General features: G+C 41.1%; 1 protein-coding gene across 14 annotated transcripts in view; it reads right to left on the bottom strand.

The window, feature by feature from the left end:
• Positions 1–556: 556 nt before the first annotated feature.
• Positions 557–24,349, bottom strand: part of CAGE1 (cancer antigen 1) — a 39,242-nt gene continuing 15,449 nt past the window's right edge. The window contains exons 3-15 of one of the 14 annotated variants that reach the window (XR_011563512.1): positions 23,159–24,058; positions 20,312–20,461; positions 17,986–18,093; positions 12,369–12,488; positions 11,815–11,895; positions 11,518–11,625; positions 10,299–10,403; positions 8,102–8,206; positions 7,432–7,517; positions 3,921–3,989; positions 3,316–3,346; positions 2,389–2,547; positions 557–2,273 (exon numbers count right to left, since the gene is read on the bottom strand). Coding sequence is in view for 9 of the 14 variants with exons in the window: in XM_070778437.1 (XP_070634538.1) it covers positions 2,835–2,876; positions 3,316–3,346; positions 3,921–3,989; positions 7,432–7,517; positions 8,102–8,206; positions 10,299–10,403; positions 11,518–11,625; positions 11,815–11,895; positions 12,369–12,488; positions 17,986–18,093; positions 20,312–20,461; positions 23,159–24,058 (1,905 nt within the window). In the remaining 5 variants the exon portion in view is untranslated. Of the gene's footprint in view, positions 2,274–2,388; positions 2,548–2,578; positions 2,877–3,315; positions 3,347–3,920; positions 3,990–7,431; positions 7,518–8,101; positions 8,207–10,298; positions 10,404–11,517; positions 11,626–11,814; positions 11,896–12,368; positions 12,489–17,985; positions 18,094–20,311; positions 20,462–23,158; positions 24,059–24,349 lie in introns of those variants that run through there. The other 13 variants (XR_011563514.1, XR_011563513.1, XR_011563515.1 and 10 more) reach the window with 13 other exon arrangements.

Genomic DNA, 24,349 nt, shown 5'->3' with positions numbered 1-24,349 from the left:
TCTTTTCTCTGTTCTCTCTCTCTCTCTTTTTTTTTTATAGCTCCTTTTGTCTTCTAATACAATATACAGTTTATTACATCACCTGTCTGTCACATGTTGGGACCAGGGATTTTTGTACCTTTAGTCAATGATATAGAACAGCACCTGACATTGGTGATAACTCAGAAAATATCTGTTGCATTTGTTGTACTATTACAAGTGACATCTTTCCCTCACAAATTTGCAACCTAAGTTCAATCGTAGACTTAATAAGAAGTGAAAAACTATCAAGCAAAAAAAAAGTTACATTTATTATATGCAAGCAAAGACTTCTGTGCTCTTTCACCCAGCAAGGACGTCCTAACCGCCTCCCTGTTTCACTCTCAGAGCTAAAGATCACCTATCCTTTTCATTTGTCTTTGAAATCGCTTTGCACACGTAACTTCCCTTTTGTTTCCTCTGTCACTGTTTTTGTTTCTGGCCTCCATTTTTCTTGTAGCATCTTATCTGGTACTTTTGATTCTAGCATCATCCACCATCACTACACTTCATACATCACTATTCAAAATGCATAATGTTTTTCTCTTTTTTTTTGGCCATGCTGCATGGCTTGTGGGTCTTAGTTCCCTGACTAGGGATAGAATCCAGGCCGTTGGCAATGACAACGTGCAGTCCTAACCACTGGATTGCCAGGGAAGTCCCTCAAAATGCATAATCGACCACATTACTCCTACACGTAAAATCGCTCAGAGCTTCTCACAAGGACAAGGTTCACACTTCTTCACGTGGCATGGAAGACTATTGATGATCATGGTTATCTCCTGCCGTATGAAGAAGGCAGGTTTTAGATTTTACCTGTGGTTCAGAGAGTATCACAGGGTACCTCGGGCTGCTGTGCTATGTGAAAGGAGCTTCCTCTTCTGTCTACCTGGGGAACATCTAGTCAGCGAGAAGGATCGGGCTCAGGCATCATCACTTCTGCAAAACCTGCCCTGAGGTTTTCTCATCATCATGTCCAGGGCCAATTCATCTATGCTTCTAGAGCATCCCACATGGTCAGACCCATGTGCCAATCGAGAAAAGAATCAATTATCCATCTCTCTGATACATCGTGTGGTCCTTGGCCATCTCTGCCTGGCTTTTCATGATACCTTTGGCATCTCTCAGTTGGTAAAGAATCCACCTGCAATGCCGGAGACCCCGGTTCAATTCCTGGGTTGGGAAGATCCCCTGGAGAAGGGAAAGGCTACCCACTCCAGTATTCTGGCCTGGAGAATTCCATGGACAGTCCATGGGGTCGCAAGAGTCGGACACGACAGAGTGACTTTCACTTTCACTCTGGCATCTAACATAGAGGCTGTTCACATGGTTTGTTGAAAGTCACTAAATGTTTATAGGGAGAAGCCCTGGCTTAGATGCTGCATCCCTGAGCCGTGTGCCAAAGGAGGTACGTTCACTGTGAGACAGCCTGGAGGTAAAGGTCATGAACGTCTAGTAGCCCATGTGGTGAGTGCAGCACTTAGGCACACAGCCCTGCGTGTGGACAGCGTGTGTTAACCTGTCCCTTCCAAAGATCTCACCACGTGTGTGTGCAGAGTCCAGATGCTATGTTAGCCATGACAATATTTGTCTTTCTTGTAGCACACCTTAACTTTCCCTAGAGAACCCCATGGAACTAATAATAATGTCTCTTTTTAAAACTTGATCACTTCCAAAGCTTTCAGAGCTTACATTTTTCAAACGAAGCATGATTATAGCTGCAACTTCATTTGCATTTCTCATGGTTTGTCTTAAAGTGTATTGCAACTTCTTAAATTTGAGAAATTAACTTTGTTTCAACATTCATATAAGATGTCTTATAAAATTCCTCAACAAAAATAATATCAATAATAATACTTTTTTTTTAATTATTCATCACTTCCTTTGGGGCCAGATTAGATTCTCCATATATTTCCCCCTTGTAACTTGCCTGCCTAATTTAAGTGCAAAGCTAATTTCAGTGAGATAAAATAATTTCTTCCCCTCCATTCAAGGTATATCTTCATTCAATAATTAAACCTCCACCCTGGCTCTGGGATTTATCAAAAAGATAATATATTTGTTATGTACATTCATTTTTCCAATACATATTACAAAATCAGCTTCTCTGGTTCATTTTTTTAAACTCGGAACTAATTCCTCAAAATATGTTAAGGTGGAAGTTACAAGGGTCAGATCTCCTGTCACCTGGGTTTTAATTCCAAACGATTTCAGCATTAGTCTTTTTAAATTTGATTGATAGTAGAGAGAGATGCCTGGCCAGAGAAGAAAAAAAAGTTGGGGTGAGATAAGAGAACAATTTCATAATGTTATTAAAGGCCTGGCAATAGGCTTTCCTGGTAAAGATTCAGTGGTAAAGAATCCACCTACCAATACAGGAAACGTGGGTTTGATCTCTGGGTCAGGAAGGTCCCCTGGAGAAGGAAATGGCAAGCCACTCCAGTATTCTTGCTGGGAGAATTTCACGGTCAGAGGAGCCTGGCAGGCTGCAGTCCATGGAGTTGCAAAGAGTCAGATGTGACCTAACGTCTAAACAACAATAATACAAGACTGTTGTGCTGTAGGAATGAAACTTGGCAGGTATTCAGAAAAGAAGACACTGTATCCACTTGTTTATTTTATATTAGAATATGTTTGATTGTTCACAGGAAGAAACTAGAAGAAAAATAATCACATACTTTTGGATTGTAAAGTTTCACTACTTATACAGATTTTAATGTATCATTTGTGTGGATCGATCTGGGTACAGTACTCAGTAATGACTCTGCTCCTGGAGAGGCTGACAAAAATGATTAACTGTTAATCTTCAGTTCTGTTTAATCTAAATCATTTCTATTTCCTTCTAAAATAACTGGCATCTAAAAATGAAAGGAAAAAAATAAGTTTGCAGGACAGACATTTGGGAACAGAAGAGCTAACTCTTGATTACATGTGAATTCTTGATCACATACAGAACTCCTATTCCATAAACAGTGTGTTCTTGATTACATACAAAAAAACGGGTGCAAGGAAAACCTACAGATAAACTCCACAGATAATACTAATACTATATTTGAATCAACATTTTTGTTTCAAACTGTTGGGACATCAAGGGGACTAATACAATTAAGGGAGGGGCTTCCAATTGCGGGACCAGCTATAATCACAGCCCAGAGGCCCTTATGTGGGGCAGAGGGGTAAGCTGTGCTGAACATTACTGAAATATAACTTTAGGAACTCTTATTTAATCTTGTGTAATTTGACAATGACATGGAAACATCGCATTCTTTATAATGATCGTCAATCAGCATGACCTACCACGGTCAGGGGCTTCGGATGACTTCTCGGTCTGCAGTAAACAGAGAGAGCATAACGTCAAAGAAAACAGAAGCAAGTGGGGTGGGGGTGGAGGAGGGTTAAGACAGAGAACTGGTGAACGTCGAATGAGCATCTTAGGAACTGGACCAGAAAGAGTTCCATTTCAACGTCCTACGATGGTTCTAATCAACCCCTTAGGGTTTGGGCATACACCTTTGTAGCGTCGAATACTGAGAGCTGAGAGTCTTCTATTAATAACATAACAGATTATAAGATTTCATACCAGTGGAAGAAAATCTGATCATAAGATCTGGGTAAGCTGTTTTATTGTAAACTAAATCTTAGTTCATAATCTGCATAGTATTTTTCTTAGAAATGATCATAAGTTCCCTGAGGGCAGTGAACCTTGCTTTGCAATTCAGGTCCTACAAAAAGACATGAAGCAACTATTTCACGCTAGGCAAGATACCAAGCACTTTTACATAGTTTATCTTGTTTGTCTCAAATTAAGACAAGGAAAAAGGTGTTTTTTAAAAATGTTTAACATTATTATGCATATATTCTAAAGTTAAAGACATTATCATTTAGAAAAAGAAACAACTTACCTTGGTTTTCTGACTCTCTCTCTGGACCTTCTAATTAAATCTTCCAACTGTTTATTTCTCTCTTCTAAACTGAAAGAAGAAACAACTGAAGTTTATGATTAAAATGGACTTTTCTAAGCTAACTTCGCTGGAGGATTTGAGTAGATAAATTTAATGATGGTCTAGCTTTCTATACATCATCCACCCATCTTGTGTCTATTCAGGAGTTCAGTTGTGTCCAACTCTTCGGGACCATGGACTGTAGCCCGTCAGGCTCCTCTGTCCATGGGATTTTACAGGCAAGAATACTGGAAGTGGTTGCCATTCTCTCCTCCACATTTTCCCAACCCAGGGGTCAAAACTGTGTCTCCTGCATCTCCTGTTTGGCTGGCAGATTCTTTACCACTGAGCCACCTGGGAAGACAGCTATATGGGAACTTGGAATTCTTTCCTAGCAACTCAAATTATTTAATTAATTTTTCCCTTTAAAGGTTCCAGTGGTGAAGAAGGAGAGTGATCCCTCCTTCCCAGCCCTCTTTGCCCCCACATCCTGGATGACCACTCATCTGCTTTCTTTCACTATAGTTTTGCACCATCTAGAATTTTGTGTAATGAAATCTTACACTCAGCCTAATTATTTTGCAATTCATCCACACTGTTGCACCTACCCAGAGGTCATTCTTTTTTTTATTGTTGTATAGAATTCCACTGTGTGGCCATGTCACAATTTGTCTGTCATCTCACCACTTGAGGGACATTTAGGTTGTTCCTAGGTTGGGGCTATTACAAATAAGTAAGTAAGTAAGTAACTGTTAGTAGCTCAGTCATGCCCGACTGTTTGCAACCCCATGGACTGCAGCCCACAAGGCTCCTCAGTCCATGAGATTTTCCAGACAAGAATACTGAAGTGGGTACCTTGAAATTCTCTTTTGTGTTAACACATGTGTTCTTTCTTCTTGGATCCATACACAGGAGTGGGTTGGCTGAATCATACATTGGGTATATTTAACTTTTAAAGAAGGCACCAAATTGTTTTTTAAGAGGTTGCTCCATTTTACATTTCCACCAGGAGGCTATGAGCATTTCAGTTGCTCCATGTCCTGCCAATACCTGGTATGGTCAGTCTTTTAGGCACACTTATAGGTGTGTAGTGGTCTTCACTGGGGTTTAATTTGCTTATTAATGACGTTGACTATCATTTAATGTACTTACTTGTCATCCATGTATCCATCTTCTTGGTGAAGTGTCTGTTCAAATCTTTGCCCATTTTTATGGGGTTGCTTCCTTATTCTTGGGTTTTTAGAGTCTGTTATGTATTCTGATTACAAGTTCTTTAGCAGATATATGACTTGTACATATTCTTTCATGTTAGTCTTTTCATTCTCTTAATGATGTCCATGGAAGAGCCAACGTTTTTTAATTTTGATGAAGTACGATTATCAAAATTTTCTTTTATGAATCATGTTTTTGGTATCATATTTAAATCACTGCCTAACACAACATCAACCCAACATCAGAAACTTTTTCCTATATTTTGAGAATGTTTTACACTTTAGCTCTTTCATTTAGGTCTAGTATCCATTTTGAGTTACTTCTGCATGTGATACAAGGTATAAATCAAAGTGTTTTTGTTTTTTTTGTTTGTTTGCAAATGGATGGCCAACAATTTCAGCATCCTTTCCAAAGAATGTGTGTGTGTGTATATATATATGTATATACATATACATATATATATATGCATATATATGTATAACTGAATCACTTTGTTGCCCAGCAGAAATTAACAGAACATTGAAAACCAACTATATTTCAATAAAACATATTTAAAAGATAAAAATAAAATCTAGATCAGCTTGGGGAGAAATAAGTCTTAACAATATTGAATCTTAAGATTTCTGAAATAAGTACACCTCCTTATATATTTGTCTTTATTTTATCTTTATATTATTGAATGTACTATTTTATATTTATATTGTCTTCTTTATTTTTTTTACACATCAAAGATAATTGTTTTATTTAAAAACGGAAATATTTATATGTTTGTGTTGCAGCCCTTATGGAAAAAAAAATTTTTTTTAAGTCCTTTGATTTGAAATTCAATGTAAACAAGTACACAATCTTAAACCATAAATTCCAATTTTTTTTCCTCTGTGTTTAAATGATGTGAAAGCTTTTGTTCTGTTCAAAGGGATCTGTATATTTGAATTACAGCAACTTCTCAGTGACTTCTTCTCTGGTCTTGTCTGTTGTTTAGTCACTAAGTGGTCTCCAGCTCTTTGGCAACACCATGGACTGTAACCCGCCAGGTTCCTCTGTCCATGGGATTTCCCAGGCAAGAATACTGGAGTGGGTTGCCATTTCCTTCTCCATTCTTTATTTTTTAGTGAGGTAAAATTGGTATATATTATTATATAAATCTCAGGTGTACGGCATTATAATTTGACCTCTGTATGCACTAATACCGGAGAAGGCAATGGCACCCCACTCCAGTACTCTTGCCTGGAGAATCCCAAGGACGGAGGAGCCTGGTAGGCTCCAGTCCCTGGGTTGCTAAGAGTTGGGCACGACTGAGAGACTTCACTTACCCTTTTCACTTTCATGCATTGGAAAAGGAAATGGCAACCCACTGCAGTGTTCTTGCCTGGAGAATCCCAGGGACGGGGGAGCCTGGTGGGCTGCCGTCTCTGGGGTCGCACAGAGTCGGACACGACTGAAGCGACTTAGCAGCAGCAGCAGCAGCATGCACTACTACAGAGCATTACCACGGAAGTCCAGTCACCATCCGTCGCCACACAACCCACCCCCTTCACCCGTCTCCCCCGCTCACCACTCCCTTCCCCTCGGGTAACCACCAGCAGGTTCTCTGTATTGATGACTTTGCTTTTTGTTTTGTGTGTGTGTTTTATCTACAATTTATTTCAGTTATCTTGTAGTGAGTTAGCACTATACAAAGCTCCTATTTTAGGGGGTGTAAGATTAGACCTTTTGCTTAAGCTCTAATGACAGCAAGCGCTGTACAAATGAAATTGGGAGAAGGGTGGAGGAAAGAGCATGTAAGAAATAAAGAGAATAAATAAGTGGAAAAACTTTGCAGAATTTAAAACGCTAATTTTGGAATATTTCACTCTGAATCTCAATAAATGAGAAAATCTGTTTGGTACATGATACGTTTCATTTGGGGTGCATTCAAAACCGTATATGGATAAATTCTAAGGATACCAAGGTTATTTTACTCGAACACTGTGGTGATAATCTTCTAAAATTCTTGGATGTTTCTCACTAATTCCTTAACCTCGCTCCCCACCCACCCACCCCCACATCAAAGGGAGTTCTGAGAAGGAAGAGGAAACTCTGGGTGTTCAAGTAATCCAGACATTAAATAGAATAAACACATTATTGAAGAATGGTCTTCTTTACTTACAAAATGGCACATTTCCCTCTTTGTAGGAGTCTAAAAGATGAACTCAGCAAGTCAGAAAGTGACATACCAGCAAATGTTTACAAAATTAAAAATAAAGTTTTTTGAACTTACTGTGCAATCTGGGAGTGGGATATCACAAGTCTTTGGTCAGCACATTTGATTATTTCCTCATAAGATGTAACCTTGGGAAACATTAGCTGAAACAATTATTCTGTGATCGATTCTAAGATATTTACTTAGTTTTGTTCATTTTTTTGCTTTTCAAGAATCTGCACAAGTTGAAGTTCAATTATATGACTCCTGTGAATGAAGGTTTTACAACTGGCAGAACATCTTCCTTGTATTTTGAAATCAGGAATATGGATACAAATAGAACTGAAATGTGCCTGTTCACCATGCAGAAAAAGTATCAAAAAAAGGACAACTGTAGTGAAACAACTGTGATCCATACAAGTAGTGTATGTGTCAACCCAGGGTCAGAGTCCACAATGAGGTTTTAAAAGGTAAACCAGAACACTATGTTGGCGAGATTTAGAAGGACCCTCCAAGTGAATCGGTGAGGCTAAGACTAAGAAATTGCTGACAACAGAAGGCTATATGCACACATACAGTTCTTTGCTAGCTTTTAGCTAAAAGGAAAATAACACAAAGTCATGATGAAGTGAATGGAATTGAGACAAATGTGTTACGTCATCCTTCAGATCCCTTTTTTGCATCCAAATTCTAATGTTTTAATATTTGACATAGTTTAAAAAATATATGTGCATAAGAAAATCTGTACCTTATTTATTAAGTTGCCTAAATGTCTTTGATACTTGTCATTTTCTTCAGTGAGTCTGTTGCAGTGGTCTTCTTTTGTCTCTAGAAGATTTTCCAATTTTGCAATCTATGGAGCAACATCAGCAAAAATGATAACTTGGAAACTGCCATGAAAATCATGTATTGATGTTAAGAACAATGAGAACAGTGAGCTATACTTTATTTCAATATTCCCTTACACTGATTTGTACCATAGGTGAATTGAGAGAGGCTGTTAGTTAGACTGCAGTTAGAACACATGAACAGAAATTTAAAAGGTGTTTCAGCTTTTCTACATTTTAATACAATGAAATAGCTTTGCAAACAACTAGACACTTACTAGTAAATACAAGTACTTATTAGTCCCAAGTCTTTTCTTTCCATTCATAACCAATGGATAGACTATCTTCTTTCCATATATAACCAGTGGATATTTGATTGTCTCTGAAGCACTGATGTGCTGCTTGATGACACATTTTCAGGTTTCATCAATATTCTCACGTGTATAAATGAGAGTTTTTGAAAGGTCCAGCTCAACGTGTGTCACATTCTGACTTATGGTCCAATTTTTTTGGGGGGGTTTTTAAATTTTTGGGGGGGGTCCAATTTTTATTTGCAAAAAATTAACATTAACAATTTAAATATTGTATTCTTGCATTAACAATTTAAAGTTTGTATTTCTAAAAATGATATCTAGGATAAATTACCAAGAAAGAGTATTCACAAGTTCCCCCACAGTTACCTTAATTTTCAAAGCAATTATAGAAGAAAAAGGACAGAAATGTTCCCTTTAAATAACAATGTTAAGAGTGGCCATTGATGTTCTAATGTTTATTTAAACATATTTATTTACATATGTTTACAAGTCTGCCCTACAGGAAACAATGGCAGAACAAGCTTTCTTGCTCTTTCTCTTTACATAGATATATTAATGGGGACAATATCAAATCGGGGTCCCATTCCTCTGACTGCACATGTTATTTAAAGCAGGGAGTACAGATATTACCTCAGTTTAACAGATAAACCCAAGGTGAAGAGAATTTAAAACGCTTTTTAAAGGACATGGCTAGAAGTAGAGAGAAGAGGGTGGCAGAGGCTAAGATTGTTAGCACCACTGACTCAACGGACATGAATCTGAGCAGAGTCCGGGAGACAGTGGAGGACAGGGAAGCCTGGCGTGCTGCCGTCCACGGGGCCGCAAAGAGTGGGACACAACTTAGCGACTGAACGCCATCACCTTGAACCTCTGTGTCGAGAGCAGCTCTTCCTTTCCTCTCCCTCCCTTTCCGTGTGCCAGTCCTTTAGGGACTAGCATTTCTCACGTTTGGAATTTTTATCACGGTCAGCTTGATGTGCTTCTTACCCTCTCAGGAGTTGTGTGGTCTAGAAGCTTGCTTTCAGGTGGGTTCAGGTGAGACACCACGGACAGTGCCCGTTCCATGCCTCAAGCAGTCAAGGGCACACCTCACCTTTTGTGCGGTTAAGCTGGACAAGAGGGCTCTGCTGTGGGTCATTAAAAGTTTCTTGTAAGTCTTGAACTTACAGGTTTTAGCAGCCATTCTAAGTGCCTAGATGCCTTATTTTATTCAGGGATGCAAGATGTAATTTTCTATAGGTGTGTCTTCTGCTTTTTTTTAATGTGGACCATTTTTAGTCTCAGTTGAATTTGTTATAATACTGCTTCTGTTTTCTGTTTTTTTATTTTTTTGCCCGAGAGGCAAGTGGGATCTTAGCCCCCAACCAGGGATCCAACTGGCACCGCCCTCCTTGGAAGGCGAGGTCTTAACCACTGCACCCTCAGGGAAGTCCCTCTTCTGCTTTTAACAGCTCACATTCTCCAGCGAAGAGCTCTCCCTCATGAGTTATTCGGTTCCTCTGAAATATAGTTTGTACAACAAAGTCTGCAGCACATGTAAGAGGCAACATAGTGTGTCTGAGATGCTGCCATTTGTGAGCGTTTTCTCACTTCAGCTTCCCACCCCAGGGGAGACCGCGGTCCATTCCAAACCTCTTTTGTGCCTGAAGCTCAGAAGCTGCTGACAGGGCCTGCCCCCCTTTCATCTGCCCCCTGCCAGCCCGTGGGCTCTCCTCTGCGCTTCTCCCACCTGGATGTCACGGGATCCTCCTCTTTTTAAAAAGGTTCCCTTTAGTCCTTGCAAACAGCTATCTATATATCTCACCTTTTCTAGATTCCTTGGAGGCAGGGCTTCCGTTTGATGTAACTTTCCATCAATATCTCCATACTGACTAGCCTTGCTTACCCTTTCAAGGAAGTCAATAATTACCTATATAATGAAGAAAATTAATGAAGTAGAAAGGAAGAAAACTATAAGCCCTCACAGCATCGGGCTTTTCCCTTTCTCCTATGCAATGAATTTAGTACAGGATGCTGACCTTTAACAATTTAGAAATACGATAGACTTCTCTAAAGATGAAAAAAGAAATTATGGGGGCTTCCCTAGTGGCTTAGTGCTAAGAATCCACCCGCCAGCGCAGGAGACACGGGTTCGATCCCTGGTCCGGGAAGATCCCACGCGCCGCGGAGCAACTAAGCCCATGAGTCGCAACTACTGAAGCCGTGCATGCCTAGAGCCCGTGCAGCCCGCGCTCTGCAACAAGAGAAGCCTAAGCACCGCAACTGGAGAGGAGCCCCGGCTCGCCACGACTAGAGAAAAGCCTGCGCAGCAATGAAGACCCAGCACAGCCAGAAATAAATAAACGTTAAAAAACCAATTAAGTTAATTAACCTCTTTTTCACTATATAGTGGGATCCAAATGGATTGTAACTTTCTAGATACCAAGATATTTTAATTTTCTTCCCACAGATTTTTCCTCTTTTAGCTGCTTTTATCTTCTTTTTTCCAGCTTTATCGATACATAACTGATGCAACCGTTGTGTAAGTTTCAGGTGTACAGCGTGTTGATTTGATACACTGATATATTGCAAAATGATTACCGCCATTAGCTCCACCCCTCCCACAATCACCACTCCCCTGTGATGGCTCTGGGTGCCATCCAAAGGACGTGTGCCATTTCCCTGGCACCCCCTTAATCTCGATTGCTGTAAACACCTACTGCTCTAAGAATGGTGGTCGTATGTGCCACAATATAAATGTTCTTCATTCACTATTAAAAACTTGCACATACTTGAAAATTTCTGCATTTTGAAAGAAAAAAAAATTTTCTAAACAGAAATCATGTGGGACAATATTTAAAATTTCAAAACCTGAGAGTGCCAACTTCAGTTCTATATTTGTGGGGGTGAATAATACTGCTACTATGCCAGCGTGTGACCATTTCAAGGAGCAAAGTTTTTGAAGGCAGATCATTTCCACAACTCGTTATTAAGACAGTGTTGTGAATAAAAAGGCTAGCAAAGCAACGAAAGGTGTTTCTTACCAAAAAATCAAGCTCCTCGTTTAGGTTGTGGGGCTGGTTCAGTTTGGCTCCCAGTACAACAGGCACGTCTCTGACATTCTTGGCTTCCTTGGAGTCAAATTCTGTAACCTGCCATGAAACATGTTTGTGTCCACTTCCAATATGTTCACTTTCCTTGGAACATTTGACAATGAATATGCTATCAGTTAAGCCATCAGAGAGCTCTCCAGTGGCTTCAATAACAGAAAGCTTTCAATGTAAGATCTAAAGTTGCATTTTTGTATTAGAGAAACAGGACACGGTGAATGTTTAACTCACCCCAGGAACCTGATGTTGACATGATTTTTCATTAGCAAGTAACTGTCTGAAAGCTGCGATTTTGTCTTTATGTTTCAGTAGCTAAGGAAAAAGGCATTTTCTATTTCAGAGACAGGAAATAAGACTACATTCAGTAACATTTCTAATAAAATCACCAAACCATGAACAGCCCAACCCCTGTCTCAAAGGTGTCTTGTATTTCGAGCTCCTGTGTAGTAGAGTTCACACAACATGCCTGAGACTGCTGCCCCCAGAAAGGCCTGCTCGCCAAGGTGCCCCCTGACTGGCTTCTAGGAACCTGGATCGTGGGAGAGTCTCCATCATTTCCCGGTATGAAGGCTCACTGCGTCTAACCTATTTGCACAGAGGATGTGGTTTATGCTGAACGCCTCCTTCCACTGGGAGAGTCTGGGGTTTTGGTACGTGGCAGGCAGAGGGTGCGTGCCTACGCGACCAGCCTCAGATAGAAACCCTGGACACTCAGTCTCCAGTGAGCTTCCCTGGGAACTCTTCACATGGGCTGCACAGCTCACTGCCAGGGAAGGGAAGGGCACCTGGTTTCCTCTGGACTTTGCTCCATGTGCTTTTCCCCTTTGCTGGTTTTGTTCTGAATCCTCTCGCAGTAATAATACCTCATAACTGGGAGAATGACTGTGTGCTGAGTCCTGTGAGTCCTGTAAGTCACCAAACATGAGGGAGGGCTTGGGAGCTCCGCAGAGCTTATTCTAATACCCAATTGCTTTTACAGCCAGGCTATTAAGACTCTGCTTTAAAGAAAAAATTAGCCAACTTTTTCTAGATACAATTCAGTATCATTTCTTATATGTTCCATATAATAATAATAGATCTTTAATATTCAATATTTCTAACTCCTCCAAATATCAGTGATAAAGTATGCTGTACAGAATTTTTTATTATGAACAATTTCGAAAAAAGAGAAAAAACTAATGAAGCCCCATATAACTATTACTCAGCTCCAATTATTGACAGTTAATGATCAATCTTGTATCATTAATACCCCAAGCACTTCCTCCTCCCTGCAACTCCCTTCACTCAATCAAATGACAGACATCACATTATTTTGTCTGCCAATATTACAGTAATGACACAGAAATTTACCAAGAGAACATAAATATCTGAAATTGTATTTCTGAAACATCCCTCTTGGGCTTCCCTGGTGGCTCAGATGGTAAAGAATCTGGTTGCAATGTGGGAAACCTGGGTTCGACCTCTGGTTTGGGCATGGCAACCCACCCCACTATTCTTGCCTGGAGAATCCCCATGGACAGAGGAACCTTGCGTGCTACAGTCCATGGGGTGGCAAAGAGTCAGACACGACTGAGCAGCTAAGCACAACATCCCTTTTGAACCCTCAACTAGGCTTCTTTTAGAAGGTTGCTTTAAGAAGTGGAGACCAGTAGTTTTTCTGCATGCCTGTTTATTCCTTGGTCCTTTTCTCTATAGGTTAGCCAGAAGATAGGTTCTCCAGAGCACTTGCAACAAATTTCCTATCCACCTCACAGTTCAGAGAAGTCATTTCCTGCTAGTACAGTATTGAAATTGAATCCCAGATTTACTGTTCAGCCAGGTAAACTGGTCACTTCTGTTTTCCTCTCAGATTAAAAATGGCTCCTGTTTGAGTCTTATTATCATTTTCCCAACTGAGAGTCACAGCATGCTGGCATAAGTCCTTTGGAAGGAGGTCCCCATTACAGCCATTACCCCTATCATGGTTTGGCCTCAGGCCAAACTACAGTGAAGGAACACAGCCCCACCCATCAGCAGAAAATTGGACTAAAGATTTACTGAGCATGGCCCTGCCCACCAGATCAGATCAGATCAGATCAGTCGCTCAGTCGTGTCCGACTCTTTGCGACCCCATGAATTGCAGCACGCCAGGCCTCCCTGTCCATCACCAACTACTGGAGTTCACTCAGACTCACATCCATCGAGTCAGTGATGCCATCCAGCCATCTCATCCTCTGTCGTCCCCTTCTCTTCCTGCCCCCAATCCCTCCCAGCATCAGAGTCTTTTCCAATGAGTCAACTCTTCGCATGAGAGCAAGACCCAATTTCCCCACAGCCAGTCCCTCCCATCAGGAAGCTTCCACAAGCCTCTTATCCTCATCCATCAGAGGGCAGACAAACTGAAAACCACAACCATGGAAAACTAACCAAACTGATCACATGGATCACAACCTCAACTAACTCAATGAAGCAATGAGCCATGCCATGTAGGGCCACCCAAGACAGACGGGTCATGGTGGAGAGTTCTGACAAAATGTGGTCCACTGGAGAAGGGAATGGCAAACCACTTCAGCATTCTTGCCTTGAGAAACCGAGGAATAGTATGAAAAGACAAAAAGATATGACCCTGAAAGATGAACTTCCCAGGTCGATAAGTGCCCAATATGCCATTGGAGAAGAGCAGAGAAACAGCTCCAGAAGGAATGGAGAAGCTGAGTCAAAGAGGAAACAAGACCCAGCTATGGATGTGTCTGGTGGTAAAAGCAAAGCCCAATGCTGTAACGAACAGTATTGCATAGGAACCTGGAATGTTAGGTCCATGAATCAAGGCAAATTGGAAGTGGTCAAACAGGAGATGGCAAGAGTGAACATTGACATTCCAGGAATCAGTGAACTAAAATGGACCAGAATGGGTGAATTTAACTCAGAGGACCATTATATCTACTACTGTGGGCAAGACTCCCCTAGAAAAAATGGAATAGGCCTCATAGTCAACAAAAGAGTCCAAAATGCAGTACTTGGGTGCAATCTCAAAAATGACTATGATCTCTGTTCATTTCCAAGGCAAACCATTCAGTATCACAGTAATCTAAATCTATGCCCCAACCACTATTGCCAAAGCAGCTGAACAGTTCTATGAAGAACGAGAAGACCTTCTAGAACTAACACCAAAAAAAAGATGTCCTTTTCATTACAGTGGCTGCTGCTGATGCTAAGTCACTTCAGTAGCGTCCGACTCTGTGCGACCCCATCCATAGACGGCAGCCCACCAGGCTCCCCCGTCCCTGGGATTCTCCAGGCAAGAACAGTGGAGTGGGTTGCCATTTCCTTCTCCAATGCATGAAAGTGAAAAGTGAAAGTGAAGTTGCTCAGTCGTGTCCGACTCTTAGCGACCCCATGGACTGCAGCCCACCAGGCTACTCCGTCCATGTCATTTTCCAGGCAAGAGTACTGGAGTGGGGTGCCATTGCCTTCTCCGTCATTACAGTAGACTGGAATGCAAAAGTAGGAAGTCAAAAGATACCTGGAATAATAGGCAACTTTGGCCTTAGAGTACAAAATGAAGTAGGGCAAAGGCTATCAGAGTTTTGCCAAGAGAACACACTGGTCACAGCAAACACCCCCTTCCAACAACACAAGAGAAGACTCTACACATGGACATCACCAGATGGTCAAAACCAAAACCAGATTGATTATATTTTTTGCAGCCAAGATGGAGAAGCTCTATTTAGTCAGCAAAAACAAGACCGGGAGCTGACTGTGGCTCAGATCATGAACTCTTTATTGCCAATATTCAGATTTAAATTGAAGAAAGTAGAGAAAACCACTAGATCATTCAGCTCAGTTCAGTTCAGTCGCTCAGTCGTGTCTGACTCTTTGCGACCCAATGAATTGCAGCACTCTAGGCCTCCCTGTCCATCACCAGCTCCCGGAGTTCACTCAAACTCACGTCCATTGAGTCGGTGATGCTATTTAGCCATTTCATCCTCTGTGTCCCCTTCTCCTCCTGCCCCCAATCCCTCCCAGCATCAGAGTCTTTTCCAATGAGTCAACTCTTCACATGAGGTGGCCAAAGTACTGGAGTTTCAGCTTTAGCATCATTCCTTCCAAAGAACACCCAGGACTGATTTCCTTTAGAATGGACTGGTTGGATCTCCTTGCAGTCCAAGGGACTCTCAGGTATGACCTAAATCAAATCCCTTACGATTATACAGTGGAAGTGAGAAATAGATTCAAGGGATTAGATCTGATAGCCAGAGTGCCTGAAGAACTATGGTCAGAGATTGATTTAGAAAAGGCAGAGGAACCAGAGATCAAATTGCCAACATCAGTTGGATCATAGAAAAAGAAAGAGAATTCCAAAAAAGCATCTACTTCTGCTCCATTGACTACGCTAAAGCCTTTGACTGTATGGATCACGACAAGCAATTCTTAAAGAGATCAGAACACCAGAGCACCTTACCTGTCTCCTCCAAAACCTGTATGCAGGTCAAAAAGCAACAGTTAGAAACAGACATGGAACAATGGACTGGTTTCAAATAGGGAAAGGAGTACGTCAAGGCTGTATACTGTAAGCCTGCTTATTTAACTTATATACAGAGTACATCAAGCAAAATGCTGGGCTGGATGAAGCACAAGCTGGAATCAAGATTACCAGGAGAAATATCAATAACCTCAGATATGCAGATGACACCACCCTTATGGCAGAAAGCAAAGAGGAACTAAAGAGCCTCTTGATGAAGGTGAAAGAGGAGAGTGAAAAAGCTGGCTTAAAACTCAACATTCACAAAACGAAGATCATGGCATCAGGCCCCATCACTTCATGACAAATAGATGGGGAAACAATGGAAACAGTGACAGACTTTATTTTCTTGGACTCCAAAATCACTGCAGATGATGACTGCAGCCATGAAATTGAAAGACACTTGCTCCTCGAGAAGAAAAACTATGACCAACCTAGACAGCATATTAAAAAGCAGAGACATTATTTTGCCAACAAAGTTTCATCTAGTCAAAGCTACAGTTTTTCTAGCATTCATGTATGGATGTGAGAATTGGATCATAAAGAAGGCTAGAAGTGTTAGTCGCTCAGTCGTGCCCAACTGTTTGAGACCCCATGAACTGCAGCCCACTAGGCTCTTCTGTCCATGGGATTTTCCAGGCAAGGATATTGGAGTGGGTTGTCATTTCCTTCTCCAGGGGATCTTCCCAACCCAGGGATTGAACCTGGGTCTCCTGCACGTCAGGCAAATCCTTTACTGACTGAGCTACAAGGGAAGCCATAAAGAAGGCTGAGCGCTGAAGAATTGATGTTTTTGAACTATGGTGCTGGAGAAGACTCTTGGGAGTCCCTTGGACTGCAAAGAGATCAAACCAGTCAATCCTAAAGGAAATCAATCCTGAATATTCACTGGAGGAACTGATGCTGAAGCTGAAGCTCCAATACTTTGGCCACCTGATGCAAAGAGCTGACTCATTAAAAAGACCCTGATGCTGGGAAAGATCGAAGGCGGGAGGAGAAGGGGATGACAGAGGATGAAATAGTTGGATGGCATCACTGACGCGATGGACTCAAGTTTGAACAGGGAAGCCTGGCGTGCTGTCCATGGGGTTGAAAAGAGTCGAACACGACTGCACACCTGAACAACAACATTTACCTGGCTCTCCTAGTTCTCTCTCCACCTCTGCACCACTAGCCGAGAGACTGACTGAAGAAGTCCCAAGGGCCTTCCCTTACTTGTCTCACTTGAGAAATAAAATCTGTTTCCAATGTATCCACTATTCCAAGTGATAAAGTTTGTAATAACTATGTCCTGTGCTTAGCTGCTCAGTAGTGTCTGACTCTGAGACCCCCAGGCTCCTCTGTCCATGGGATGCTCTAGACAAGAATACTCAAGGGGGTTGCAGTGTCCTCCTCCAGGGGATCTTCCTAATCCAGGGATCAAACCCAAGTCTCCCACATTGTAGGTGGATTATTTACTGTCTGAGCCCAGGAAAGCCCATGAATACTGGAATAGTAGCCTATCCCTTCTCCAGGGAATCTTCCGGACCCAGGAATGGAACAGGGGTCTCCTGCATGGCAGGCGGATTCTCTACCAGGTGAGCTATCAAGGAAGCCCTATAGGAATGTCAAAATATACTTATCTTCAGGAATCAGTGGTACCATTAAAAGTGAACAGATACTCATACCAGTTTTTGGGTAGATGAATGGGATTTTCTAAGACATACTTAGGTTATAAAACAAGTCAAGTGTTGAACAAAAGGCCTCCTTAGAGTCAAAGTAAAGCTAATCTTGTCCCCTGAAATAATTATTTTAAAAAATCCAAAGTTTTTAGGAGCCTCTTTATACTTTTACACTAGCTTTTTTTTTTTACTTCTTTTTTCACTAAAAATGATATAATTTTTAGAATGAAGAATACATACCTCTTTATCTAAAATTTTCTTTTTAAGATGAAAACTCTTCAATTTTTGTGGCATATCACTAACTTTCTCATTCTCTTTGAAATGTTCAGCATCAGGATTGATGATGTCCTAAGGGTAATGTTTTGAGAAGCTTTCTTAAAAAGTTTTCAATAAAATTAAAAGAATGAAGGGTAGAATACAAATTAAACGTTCCATGCAAAAGAAGAGGCCAAACAAAAGAAGGAAGAAAAATATTGAACTCAATTCTTCAGTTACTCATCATAAGACATCTAATAACAGGTTAATGTGGAAATAATTCATTTAGATTCACATTTGCATATAAATTGTAAGTGGGACAAATTAGGATAATTGCTAGAAGTTAATACACATTGATAGTAACTATAATGACTACACATTCATAGATACATCTCCTGTTAGCCTAGTCAGTTTACAAATCCAAATTTTAGACTAATTGTTATACCTGACACCAGAACAATGAGACATCTTTAATAATATTGAAACTCTAGACATTTCAGTGGCCCCCAGAATGAAGATACTTGTACACTGTACTTGTACAGTGAAGACCCTTGTAACCTAAGGGTCAAAAGTGCACGCATTAGAGTCAGACTACCTGGGTTTGGATCTGAGTTCTGCCACTTAGAGCTTCCCTTGTGGCTCAGTGGTAAAGAATCTGCCTGCCAATGCAGGAGATATGGGTTCAATCTTTATGCTGGGAAGATCCCCTGGGGAAAGAAATGGTGACCCACTCCAGTATTCTTGCCTGGGAAATCCCATGGGCAGAGGAGCCTGGTGGGCTACAGTCCATGGGGTCGTAGAGTCAGACACAACTGATCGACTGAGCACAGTGGAAAGCGTCTACTGCAGCTCTGAAACGGAATGGAAACTCATTCTGCCACTTAACTTATGTGAGACTTTGAACAAGAAACTCAACTATTCTAGGCCTGTTTGTTTTTCCATGTTTAAAAAAAAAAAAAAAAGCCTGATAATATTTTTTTTAATGGTGTAAGAGTTGAATGAGATAATCCATGAAAAGCAGAGTCAATTTAAATGCCTCCAAGGACAGGGTGGGCAGCCAGCAAATATTTGTCCAGTGCCTATTAGAGGCTTACCCTGTATTAGCAGAGGGCATATCACATATGGAGTCTCTGATCTTGAAGCCTTGAGCAAACAGGTATTTGTTTGGCCTGGAATGAGATCTACTAAGTAGAGGGTTGATGGATGGCTCACTGAGGGGTCTGGGAGAGAAGAAGCAGCCAGCAAATAAGACTGAGAAAGAACAGCAGCATCCGCTGAGAGAAGAGAAAATCAAGCAAATATGGTGAGAAAGCAGATGTCTGAAGGGCCGGGGGTGATGGAAAGGCTGCAGCAAGAAGCGCTGGCGACACTTTCAAATTCAAACCTTATGAAGACAAAACTTCAGGCGGGCACAGTCTTTGGGCCGTCAATTTGGGGTCTCTGCTAAAATTACTTAGCTTGGTTTCCAGCCTTCAATAAATGCTGGCGTTCAACAAATTTTAGCTGAAAGAAAATAGTAGTGTAGTGTGTAGTGTGTTCCTGTGTCAGATCAGGAACACAGCAAACCCACGTTGCCAAATTTTGGCTCAGAGGAGTGCACTTAAGCTCAAAGAAACATACAATAATCAGAGGGAAGAGGAAGAAAGAGAGTTCAATAATTTGAGGAGCTGTTCCGAGCATCATGCCCTTCAAACGTAGGGTCTGTCACTTCCCAGGGCAGCAGCGACACCACTGCAGCTAAGGCTGAGAAAGGAAAATTTCCTTGGCCAGGTCACACAGCCAAGAGGTGGAGAGGCCATGTCTGGAACTCACTGGACACTAACTTCATTTTTCATTCTTCCCATGGACACAGCTCCACACTGCCCACCCTGCCCCAGAGCTGCACTTCAGATCAGACTGGGTAAACAGCCCAGCCATGTGAACTCATCACTAGGAGCAGCCGGGCTGGAGCCCAAGACTACTGCTCAGAGGGAGTTTTCCTAACACGTGGAAAGCACTGAGGGACAGGCTTTGCCTGAAGTTCTTATTTTTTTCAGTCCTACTACATTATCTTACTGTTGATTTGTGGGAATTAGGTGATGAAAAAAGACAGGATGAAGCAGTGGGAAGAAGGAAGGGCTGATTGGTTGGTTTAAGCATCTGTATCAGTCAGTTCAGTCGCTCAGTCATGTCCAACTCTTTGCAACCCCATGGACTACAGCATGCCAGGCTTCCCTATCCATCTGTATCATTCCTTCCATTATTTTTCTTTCATAACTTGATTGTCCAACCTTGATATTTCTTAATAAAAATATGATTTTTGTATAATTACCTGATGTGGGAGAAGTTCTACCATCAGAGCCAGAAGACTGAGAATTCTGGACGTCGGCTGTGAAGTTCTTTTCATGTCTGGGGGGTTTGCGCTCCCTTCTTCACAAGGTGAGTGATTCGGGAACAAATTAGAATGTGTCATCTTTGTATCCTACATATACACAATTCAGACTTGTCACAATAAAGACACAGAATCTGGATTACTTTTTAGGTAAAATGCTGAATACCACTCTTAAAAACTCAAAGCAGTGGTTCTCAAACTTTTTGATTTTCAGGATGCTTTCACAGTCTTAAAAATTATTGAGGATATCCCAAAGCTTTTGTTTGTTAGGCTGTATCTGTCAATATTTATTGCATCAGAAATCACAGTGTGAACATAAAAAATATTGATTTACAAATTCATTTAAATAACAATCAATATTTATTGTATTAAAAATACAATATCTACATTTATATTTATTGTGTTAGAATCTATTTTATATTTATCAATATTCATTGTATTAGAAATTACAACTGAGAACATTCAAAAATATTTATTTACTAATTCATTTAAACAATAAATGTATTATGTCAGTATAAGCGACAATTTAATACAAAATTACCACATTTGTCAAAATGAAAAATTAGTGAAAAGTGGGAATGTTTACACTTTCTGCAAATATTGTTAATGCTGGCTTAATAGAAGACAGCAGGACTCTCCACTGTGCTTTCCATATTCCATCAATCATGAAAGCAATTACCCTGTCACATGCCACATGGCTTCACGGGAAAACTCCACTGTACACCTGGGAAAGAATGAGAGTGAAAAAGGCAATGGTGTCTTCATATTACCATGAAAATGCTTTGACATCAAAGATGCTCCCAGAACACACATTGAGAAAATGGACCTAAAGATTAATGAAAAGCAAAACTAGAAGTAAAAAAAAAAAAAAAAAACGGATTAGTCAAGATGGTGCAAAAGCTGCCTTTAAAAAAAGAAAGCTCAAGAAAAACATTGTATAGTGGATAAACTACTGCACAGTAACACTGATTTACGCAGTGTTTACTAATTCAAAATTTGTCATGCTTTGGTTAACAGCCAAACTGAAGGTCATCTTTGCTTAGGCTAAAAGTGAAAATGAAAGTGTTAGTTGCTCAGCTGTGTTTCAACTCTTCTTGACCCCATGGACTGTAGCCCGCCAGGCTCCTCTGTCCATGGGACTCTTCAGACAAGAATAGTGGAGTGGGTTGCTGTTCCCTTCTCCAGGGGATCTTCCCGACCTGCTTAGGTCAGTACTTATCAAAGCATGACCTTGGGGCCAGGAGCATCAGTGAGTCCCTAAGATCTTCCTGGAGATGCAAATCCCCAGGCCCCACCTCACACCTGCTGAATCAGACTCTGGGGTGGTCCCTGCAATCTGCAGTTTCATAGCTGAGGCTGATGAATGCTAACGTTTGAGAATCACACTGGCTTAGATAATCCTTTCTTCTTTCTGGAGAAAAGATGACAGAGAGAATTTCCAGTCCCATGAGAACAGTATTTTTCTAAGAGCCATTAAAAATAATAGGATCCTGTCTTGCAAACAATACTTAATACGGATTAGATATTCACAAGAGTAAGTCTTCTAAGGACATCTTTGAGCAACAGATCAGTTCAGTTTAAGTTATTATGACAAATATAAAAATAAACGTATACATTTTCTGACTCAGATTAGCCTTCTAATAGAGTTAATAAGATTGCACTACAGATATTTTAAGGCAGGCCTACAAAACTGGAATAGAGCAGATATGCTCTGGCTTGTGAGGATTATCACTACCAAGACAGGCTTCCAGTTGTCTGCCAAAAAAAGCCATCTGAACTGCAAATACAAAATACAGGTTCTCCAAACACATTGATACGAGGCTCTCATGTTGTTCTTAACGAATGATCATTTTGCAATACATACAGATATTGAATCTTTATGCTGCACACCTGAAACTCGTGGATGTGCCATCTCAGTAAAAATGTTAATAACTTTACAAGATTACTGTGTGATATGATGTAGGTTTTGCCTTGTAAACCAAATATGCAGCTGTATTATTTAGTTTTACTGTTGAATAGGCAGACATGGCATGAAAAGACTGAGATTCTCACTCAGAAAATCTTTTCTCGAGGAAGCTTCGGATGATTGGTCATGTACGAGTGCCTGCACGTGTGCTAAGTCGCTTCAGTCGTGTCCGACTCTGTGCGACCCCATCCATAGACGGCAGCCCACCAGGCTCCCCCGTCCCTGGGATTCTGCAGGCAAGAACACTGGAGTGGGTTGCCATTTCCTTCTCCAATGCATGAAAGCGAAAAGTGAAAGTGAAGTCGCTCAGTCGTGTCCGACCCTCGGCGACCCCATGGACTGCAGCCCTTCAGGCTCCTCCGTCCATGGGATTTTCCAGGCAAGAGTACTGGAGTGGGGTGCCATTGCCTTCTCCATACCAGGCTCCTAGGTACCCACAAAATTCCCACATTCATTTGCAACTCTACCAATACAATTGCAAGAGGCCAGGAATGGCTGTTCTTTAATGTGAGTATCTGAGACCCAAAGAAACTCGTCCAAACCTGTGGCACCTTCTCCATCATTTCTCTCTTTTTGGTTGTTAATTCTCTCCGCCGACAAATTAGGGTATGGGCCACGCCCAAATACGCCTCAGCAGACTATTAGAAACTCCTGAAATTCTGCCTTAGAGATTCGGAATTTGTGATTAATACCTTGGCCACATCTGACTCTGTTACACCCTCTAAGATCTCCTTGAGTCGAGCTATCTCACATTTAGGGACACAATTTTGCTCCTCACTCCTTGCAACCTGCTGCTGATGTTTTGTGTTTTCATTTTTTACCTCGTCGATCTGCTGCTGGAGTTCTGCATTCTTAGCCTTTTCACTGTCGGATAGGAATTGCACCTTCTGAACCTGAGCGACCAATTTCTCGAGTTTAGATTTCAGATTCTCTCTTTCATCCAGGTGTTTCCTTTCACGTTTCTGAAATTCCTCCCGTAAAGACAGGACCTCTTGCTCTCTGGTCTCTCTCTCCCTTTTCAACAAATCCAGAGCGGCACTGGTGGCCTTTTCCAGTTCTCCTTTGAGTTGCTGCAGTCTTTCTATCTCTTCTTCTTTCTTGCTCAAGGCGCTGTCCATCTCCATGCACTGAGTCATGTACCTTTCCTCTAGGCTAGCATAATTGCCCTTGAGTTTCTTAAACTCTAACTGTAAGGTTTCCTTTTCACTCCTGCATTCCTGAAGGTGGTTTTGGGTGGTAACTAAAATCTCATGCAAACTCTGCAGTGTCTTCTCTGTATCATTCTTCTCTAGCTTTATTCTGTACTTTTCTTCAATTAACTCTTCGACCTTCTCCTTTAGCTTATTGATGATGTCCACAAACGCGTGCTGTTTAGTCGTATTCATCTGTAGTTCTTCAACCTTCTTCTCTAAATACGTGTTACGATGCTCTAGGTCTTGGATCCGAGTTTCCTGTTCTTTGTTAGCAAGTTTTAATTTCCGTAGGACTTCATTTAAAGCCATGTCCTCTTCCAGAGGTTGTAAGCTTTCCAAGCTCTGCTCTGCGTCAGGTATCAAGCAGGCCTCCTGAGACGCTCCATCGCTCCAACAAATGCCTGTAGGAGCCCAAGTTGAGACCATCTGTGGACTCCACCTGCCTTTTTCTGGGACTTCCTTTTGGTGTCTGACTGACATCTCAGGAATATCCATAGAATTCTGTACTCCTTTGGAAGAACCTGCAATCTGTAAATTACAGTAAGTAAAATAAGTCTGAAAGAGTAGAAATATCATGAGCTTTGAGGTCAAAGAGAGCTGCCCTTGAACACTGGATCCCTAAATTTGGTTTTCTCAGCTCTGAAATAATAGGGAAGACGTGTACGTCCAACACTAATATCTAATTAACAAAAATACTTAAGTATTAATTGCTGAATGTCATGTACTGCACTTAGCAGCACAGCAGGTATGGTATCTGTATTATACTTTTACAAAAAAAAATTAAATATTGATACTCTCACCATCTTCTATGACACAAAC

Source organism: Bos indicus, chromosome 23 (assembly GCF_029378745.1).
Source record: "Bos indicus isolate NIAB-ARS_2022 breed Sahiwal x Tharparkar chromosome 23, NIAB-ARS_B.indTharparkar_mat_pri_1.0, whole genome shotgun sequence".
NCBI classification, from domain to species: Eukaryota; Metazoa; Chordata; class Mammalia; order Artiodactyla; family Bovidae; genus Bos; species Bos indicus.
Note: the sequence above shows the minus strand (reverse complement) of the source record. Positions and strands in the feature narration are given on the sequence as shown.